The following is an 8330-nucleotide window of genomic DNA, read 5'->3' on the forward strand; positions in this document are numbered from 1 at the left end:
GGGCCAGAAGAGGAAAACAACTGCTCATCGCTCTCAGGGGCTACAACCACCTACGTTTTACCGAAAACTTTTTACATATTCATTCTTCGACAAAACGAAATAAAATAAAACTGGTTTAATGGAATACTATACAATACCGCTTTAGATATTAAAGCAATGTATAAAAACCAAATGTATTTTAATATGAGTTCGTAATTCATTACCCAAGGAGGGTGAGGGGGATGGGTTTGGGCTCTAGGGAGGATCGGAGGATTTTTTTGGGGGGAGGGGGGGCAAATGGGGGATGGAAGTCTGGCAGTTTAACTGGAGGATCATGTGCTAAGTTATTAGTTATTCTGACAGCTCCAGTCATGAACAAACTTTGACATTACTATTGTTAGGCGTTTAGGGGCGGCTTTCCGTCCCTGGAACGCCTGCTGTGCAGCTGGGTTCTCTTTCTAGAGCGGAGCTTAGACAAATAAGAGAGGGCCAGGGCATAAAAACACAAAGCGACAACTTTACACGTATATTGACAAATTCAACTGCTATGGAACAGGTAGACAATCTCATGCAATCTCATAGGCAAAAATCAATACATAGGCTGGCATTAATGGGTCTAGTAACGCGCAGGATACTGTATGCACAGGAGTCTAAGTCTGGTTCAGGAGGGTAAGGCACTATTACACTGTTCGTGGTGGTGAGGCACTATCGTGAGGCGTTCACTGCTCTGAGTTTATAGGTGGAGTACAGGGAAGGGTGTTACCGACTTGCACAAGGGAGGGGAATAGTTACAGGTGCCGTTATAAGGGGGCGAGGGTAAGATCACTGCTCGTAATATTCACTGTCTATGCTTTTATTTTATAGAGTCTTACTTGGCCCCACTGTACACTGGAATTCACTAGGGCGCCTGTTCTATATTCACTTGTCTCGGTCTTTTCTGGCCTCACTGTATTCACTGTAAACTTACTTTCGTGCCTCAAGTGCCGGTCTCACTGTTCATTATAGTTTCACTGTCTTTTTGTGTACACTTCGTTTCACTGGGGGAAGGGAAGGTCCAGGGCTCACAACTCTCGGCTTGGGGTGGGCGGAGGCCCTGGGGGAGTCCCTTCGTCCCGCGGCCACGGGACCACTCTAAGGGGCGTCTTCTCTCCGGTGGGGCTCAGGCTGTGTGTGGTAAAAGACCCCTCACTGTCGGGACTGGGGACTGGGGACTGGGGTCTGGCCCTCGGGACTGGGACCGAACAGGCGTTGGAGGCGCTCACTCAAGCGTCTGGTGGAGGACGGGCGTCGCCTTTGTTGAGGTGGGGTGTGAACCCACCTGGGGGTCCAGGGGACGTCCTCGGAGGGCTGCTGGCTGCGGTCTTCTGCTGGGGGCGCCGCCGTCAGTGCTGGGCTGCGGCGTCGCTCTCGGCCGGAGTCCGTCAGGTAGGGATCCTCTTCCTCTGGACAGAGGGAGAACAATCCTGGGAACAGTACAGGGCTGTTCCAACAATCCTCCAAGCAGTGGTCCTCCTTCTGGAGGTTGCCTTGGTCTGGATGGACAGGCGGGTAACCTGTGCTCCTGTTGGAGGGCAGGAATGAGCACAGTTCACCGTTTCGTTGCGGAGTCACAGGGGGTGAGAGACTTTGGCGACTCTTCCCGGAGCGGCTACAGGCCGTCGCTAGGTTCCATTGGGCAACAGATGGAGGGCGGCTACAGGCCGTCCCTTTGCTATCAGCGCGGCTACAGGCCATCACCGGGGCCTGACTCCCTAACAGGCACTCAGGCGAGGTGTGGCTACTGGCCTTCGCCTGCCTGCTGGTGCGGCTACCGGCCGTCAACAGGGTCCCATAAGGAGGGCGCCGTGCAGGCTACAGGCCATCTCCTCCCTATGGGCGCGGCTACAGGCCGTCGCCAGTGGCGTGCCCTCCAAGGCAACTACAGAAGGAGAGGGGACGTACCAGAGTCTCCCCAGCATGGCTAAAGGCCGTTGCTGGTTTCTGTAGGGGATGTGAGCAGCACTAGGCGGAGCGGCTACAGGCTGTGACCTTTTTTGTGAGCGGCTACAGGCCGTCTCTGGTGCCCAGCTACAGGCAATGGCCCTTTGCGGTGAGCAGCTACAGGCCATCTCTGGTTCCCGGCTACAGGCCGTGGCCCTTTCTTTTTGTGGGAGGCTACAGGCCGTCTCTTTATAAACTGAGCGGCTACAGACCTTGGCTGGGGTGCTGCTGGGAACTGTTAGGCCAGTTCCACCCCGATCCTGTCGGTGGTCAGCTCGCCCGGAAGGTAGTGCACTTTGACTATGGTGGTGGCGGCGGGCGAGTTCCGGGGAATAGGGGAGCCCGGCCCGGGTGATCTTATGGCCCTGTTCCCCAGGCGCAATCCGCGCACCGTCCAGCCCTCCCTGTCCTCCCTCTAGGGGTGTGGTGGCGGCTTGCGTTGGCACCGCCGGCATTTTAACTATGTTTGAAAGGAATAGAAAAAAGACGATAAATTATTTTAAATTAGTAATTAGGTTTGAGCCTATCCTCCCAAATCAAATGAGATGGAGATGCAGATTTTTTTGTAATCTCCATAAGAAAAAGACAGAAACGTACCGAGGTGGTGGATGAGTTTGGGAGTGTGTAAGAAACGGCATCTAAAGGTGAATGTAGGGAAAAGTAAAGTTATGTCTTCGAGAGAAGTGAAGTCAGTGAATGTACCTTGAGGTTGGATGAGGAGGAAATGGAAAATGTGAGTACGTTTAAGTACTTCAATAATGTGATGAGTAAGGATGGAAGTTTGGAAGGTGAAGTGCTTGAAAGGGTACAGTACAACAAGGAAGAAAGGTTGCTGGTTCCTTGAAAGCAGTGATAAGAAACAGAGAAGTGAGCATGGAAGTGAAAAAGTTACTACATGACAGTATTGTGATACCAGCTCTAACGTGTGGAAGTGAAGCTTGGACGTTGTTGGAGGGACACAAGAGTGACAGCAGTGGAAATGAATTATCTGAGAGGAGCATGTGGAGTCACATGGAGAGACAGACTGACAAATGAGGATGTGAAGGAGCGTTGTGGTGTGGGTGTGGATGCGATAGAATGCGTTAGGATAAACACATTAAGGTGATTTGGTCATGTGGAGAAGATGGAGAGTGAGAAACTGACGAGGAGAGTGTATGTGAGTGAGGTGGCGGGGGAGAGAGGGAGGGGGAGGTCAAGGATGAGATGGAGGGATGGAATGGAGAGGTATATGAGAGAGGGGTGTGTGAGCTGGGAACAGGGCAGTGAAATGGCGGGGGACAGGGTGACGTGGAGGCGATTTGTTTGTTGGTCACCCCGTATGGGATTAAGGCGTCTTGCAATAGATAGATAGGTAGATAGAAAAACGTATCGGCCCCCTTTCAGTGTGATATTATGATACACAGACTATGATTTACGGGAAATGACACGGAAGTACAGTAATATCTAACACCACACTTTCATACGGTATTCAAGGTATTGCATTATAACGGGCAGTGTGCACAGTACGCACATGGGTAAGTAATAATAACCAGAGACGAAGCATTTCACATGGTATTCGAGGTGCCAATACCTCTTTTATCTAGGGCACCGAGCTGGGACGTGGTCAGTAGCATCTTCATCAAGAGGGGTATCATGAGTGAATCAGTTAGGTCCATTCTTGTAGATCTGGCTGTAATGCTAACGTTAAAGGGCAACCCATTAGTGAAAAAGTCCCCGGCTGGATAATCTTGATGCTGTCAATACAGAAGAGGGAAAGGGAACATACGAATCCCCACCCAACAAATAAATAATTTCTGATCGATATATTCAGCAATGGATTTATAATTCCTCGTCAAGGCTACTTGGCAGAACGGTATGCAGTAGCATAAAGTAAGGCAGAGCAAACGAGAGAAAAGGGAGCTTAACTTTATTTTGAATAGGCTACCAACACGATTAAGAAACTACAGTATACCTGTGTTGCAACAACCACTGACCACTTAATTAGCATGGACTTTGGATATCCCACAGATTTTTTTTAAGTTTAGAAGTAGATATCGGGACACAAAAGTTTAATCTTGAGCATCACTCATACTACTATCTTCACGACGGAAGAAGTGAGACAATCGGATCGCTTATTGTAAGCCAAAATTCTTGCCATCACGATTTTGAAAACTGAAGGTACGGTCCATTTATGACTTCATAACTGTTATCCTATACAGTGCTACTGTGACAGCCACGCACGCCGTCACCCAGGAGTGAAATGGTAACGGTAACAGGATTACCATACCAAACTACGACCCACTCACGGGGTTGCTGAAGGCCTAGCTGACCAAAATTGTAAGTGTAGGTTACTTTCTTACTCCTCTGTAGTATTTTCTAATGGAGTAATTACGGGATAAATGATAGGTTGAGGCAAGTTTGGGATTTCTGTATCATGAATCGGATTCACAACCAGATTTACAATCAGTTGCCTGTCAAAAGGTTTGCAGGAAGGACAAGAAAAACAATGCAGTTTCTTCGCACGCATCTCCCTTTTCCTGTAGTTGCACTCTGGGTTATAGTAATTTGTTTCTGCAGGATAAACAAGGCAAGAAGATTGCAGAATCTTCCTGTGTATGTTCTTTCTTTAAAAACAATTATTCTGGGTCCAGGATGCTATCGAATAGAATATATGGTGCCTTGTGCATAAGGTTACAGACATCAAATTCTTGCATGCACAAGTTCCTTATGAGCAATTTCATCGGGTGGGTGGGTGGGATTATATGACTTCATTTGACAGAGATATATGTATGTAGAAATCAAATTGTCCCTACCATCGGAAATCACCTATTCAAGTTGTATGTCCAGATACCAGGGATGTAGTATTGGGCACTTCTGTGCATAGGGTACTCTGAGCATGCACGAACTTGCCACATGAGACATCGGATACATTAAGACTGGCCACTGTGTTGCTATAGGCTACCCTACCAACTACTGTAAATGCTGTAAACTCTATGTGTTTAGCATACGCATGGGAGAGAGCACATGTGTTAGATGCAATGGGGCTTACGGGCCGACGTGTGCTTAGGAAGTCTGCTAGGCTTTCTAACACCTCTTCCTTTACAATTTATCTTGCATACCGTGCTCTGGTATTCTTGTGTATGTTTTTACTTATTTTTGATAGCAACTTAGATGATAGAAATAGGATTCAAAATAACATCATTGTGTCATGAACAAATATGCCTGAATGAAAGAGGCCTAGGTTCTTGAAAACCTCCTCGCCGCGTGACTGCATAGCCTACATAGTCCAAGTTGTTCGATCTGTTATCGGGATCCACACACGCCAGCCTCTGTCTCCCAAACGCTTAACCTATTTTGGCATTTAAAGTATATACATTCTTATCACAAGTACTGGTAAAAGTTATGCTCTCTAGAAGTGATTCCATAGCGCCATTATATGGTTGTGCCAAGCGTGAGCGGGAGGTTACGTGTGCAATGTGGGTTCAATCGCTAACGGCAACGGGAGGTGAGTGACTGAGCAGCCACCTGTAGTCTGTCTACAGTATCTATCTATTGCCAGACGCCATAATCCCGTACGGGGTGGCCATTTGACTCTGAGTTATTTGTTTTACAGGGAGGGGCACTAACCCTCCACCAACCCAATTGACACGTAGGGAGAGTGAGATAACTAAATTATTTCCTCGTTCTATCCTTCCTCTCCCCCGCACGAGAGAGAGAGAGAGAGAGAGAGAGAGAGAGAGAGAGAGAGAGAGAGAGAGAGAGAGAGAGAGAGTGTGTGTACAGTACATCCTATATTCTATTTATATTAACTTGACATCAAAAAGCTATCTTTCCAGCTTGAATGCAGATGTATAACAGTTAATAATCAATAGACATTATACATTAATATGGTGCTAGTCACGAAAAAGTATGTACAGCTTTAGTATTGATGTCTTAGTCTGCCACTGAATACGGGAAATGAGCTGGAAAAAGACGATAATTTCCGTCAAGTTGAAGTGTGTGAGCTACAGTCATGAAAGGATAACGGAATGTAACTGATACCTCTCAACAGCTACCGTTGGAGAGAGAACCGTAGATGCCTTCCGGAGCTTGTTGCAAAGTTTGGTGAGCGTGACTGGACGTGAGATCAGAGAATAACCTTTGTAACTGTTACACACACACACACACACACACACACACACACACACACACTTAACCACACGCAGATGTTGGAGAGAGAGAGAGAGAGAGAGAGAGAGAAAGGCGCGCCAGAGATGGGTGGGGGAGATGGGAAGTAGAGAACGAGGGTTGAGGGGGAGGCAGTATAGACGCATCTTCAGTTTAGCATAGTAGCTCCCTCTCCTCCATACACACAACTCTCAGTGCTACTTAGTCTACATTTGCGCATCAAATACATCCTAACTTCAAGATTCCCAGATATAAGCAAGATTTCTCAAGACATCATGGTGTAAGAATGATGTTCTTTTGAGTTCCCTTTAAGGATATAACGCTTTGGAGCAAGGCCAAGCAGGGGCTACAGCGATACTCATTCCAACGTCGAGTCTCTGGACAATTTTGTCCAGTCTACGTTATTTTGAGCTACTTCATCAGAAATAAGAAGATTCTCCGCTAAGAAAAACGTCAGCTGTTTCATAAGATTTAAAAAGAGTTTGAGCGATCTTGCAGTACAACGTTTGGGATAATTTATAACGATTTTACTCGATCTTATCCCAGTTTCGAGGATTTTCTGATTTCATAGTCTGAGCTACTTCATCGTAGCTACAAGGATTTTAAAAGGATTCTTCAGCAACTAATTCATCTACAATTTGATACACTCTGTACAAGATAACGGTATTTTATCTTACCTGAAAAATTTATTACCTCAAATGACAGTTAATCTAAGCCATTGAGTTTTAACCGTCGCACTCTGCGATTTTTTTTTTTTTTTTTTTGTCAATACCTTTATTAGCTATTCATCATAAAGAAGTGACACCGGTGAGTCACTGCAGTGTCTGTGCTTGAAAGTCAAATAATACCCTACCAATAAAGCAACATGACAGGGTGATAAAAAGGCTTGATCAGGTAAAGTGAATAGAAAGACTCGTGTCAAAGGTACAGTACTCTCCAACATGGCACTTGTGTTTATACTGGTAGTCATGCTTGTATCAAATGTGAATGGGTACGTGGATGATTCTGACTGTTCGAAAGAGGACAAGTTGCAGTCAATCCAACGATTCTTCAGCGAAATAACACCTGACATCTCTGAGCCAGGTGTCACTCTGAAGGATCTAGGACACATATTGACTCAGCAAATGAAAATGAAGAAAAATATAATCATGGAAGCAATGAGCGCAGAGAACGGTCTTGGAGATCAGGATAATTTTAATGAGGATGAAAAACACCTGAAAAGTGTTCGAGAGAGAGAGAATAACCTGCAATATGAAGAACCTGAAGGACGTCAATATGCCGCAACAAGCTTTGCCAACTACTACGGTGCAACTGGCTATCCCGGGTACAACTTTATCAGTGGAGGGGCTACCAGCACATCTTTTAACGGCCTTGATGCAGGACTGTCAGCTCTGGCTTTCCTTGCTTTTGGTGTGTGGCTGTTTAATTTAATCCTGCCTCAGCTCCAGGGGGCTGGGCTGGGACTCCCTGTTTTGCGACGGAGAGACACCACCTTGCCTCCAGCCTTTGGAAATAAACGCTCACCAGGAGTACTTTCAGACATACTCACCAACAGCCAGGACCTTATCAGCAATTTATTTGGTGGAAGTTAAGGGGTCGTTCTGGAACTCCCTGGCTTGTGTGACAGAGAGACACCACTTTGCATCAAATCTTCATAGATGAAGAATCACTAGGAATACTCTCGGATGAACTCACCAACACCCATGATTTCATTAGCAATGTATTTGGTGGGAATTAGGCATAATGAATGTAACCCTTTTAGCCTGTGAACATTTTTTTCCCCACTATAATATAGATAACAAAAAACGATTTTGTTTTTCAAGTTGGGAAGAACCCTGCATAGCTGAGAGGAGGGCTATAATTATGTCTCCTCATGTAAAAAAAAAAAAAAAACTCTCCAATGTCAAATTATAATCGTCGGATGAGAATATAGAAATGAAAATACAGTAGAGTATGTCACTGTAGTTAACTATTTAAAATGTCAAATATTTGGTAATATAATTTGTAGACTAGGGTAGCCTGCAACACCTTCAGTTATATGGAAAGATCTTAAGTGTAACGTACACTATTCACCCATATATATATAGCAATGCAATGTATTAAACTATATCTATCTATCTATCTATTACCAGACGCCTCAATCCCGTAAGGGGTGGTGTCGCCCTATCCAACCCTATTTCACTGCCTTGCTCCCACCTCACACCCCCCTCTCTCATATACCTCTC

The 8330-nt window shown here is 45.8% G+C and overlaps 1 protein-coding gene across 1 annotated transcript; it reads left to right on the forward strand.

Annotated features, from left to right (window-relative positions):
* Window positions 1-7046: 7046 nt before the first annotated feature.
* Window positions 7047-7697, forward strand: LOC145402202 (uncharacterized). Its single transcript, XM_080274320.1, has 2 exons — window positions 7047-7278; window positions 7363-7697. Exons 1-2 carry the CDS (start codon window positions 7047-7049, stop codon window positions 7695-7697), a joined length of 567 nt encoding a protein of 188 aa, XP_080130446.1.
* Window positions 7698-8330: the final 633 nt, after the last annotated feature.

This window comes from Coenobita brevimanus, chromosome 57 (genome assembly GCF_032717465.1).
Source record: "Coenobita brevimanus isolate Jiangsu-jjx chromosome 57, ASM3271746v2, whole genome shotgun sequence".
Taxonomy (NCBI): domain Eukaryota; kingdom Metazoa; phylum Arthropoda; class Malacostraca; order Decapoda; family Coenobitidae; genus Coenobita; species Coenobita brevimanus.

Bases quoted from the DNA above. Each gene is read 5' to 3' on its own strand.
- LOC145402202 (XM_080274320.1), top strand. From the start codon at position 7,047: ATGGCACTTGTGTTTATACTGGTAGTCATGCTTGTATCAAATGTGAAT. The intron at 7,279-7,362 runs GTCTTGGAGATC...TGCAATATGAAG, and splicing joins AGCAATGAGCGCAGAGAACG to AACCTGAAGGACGTCAATAT.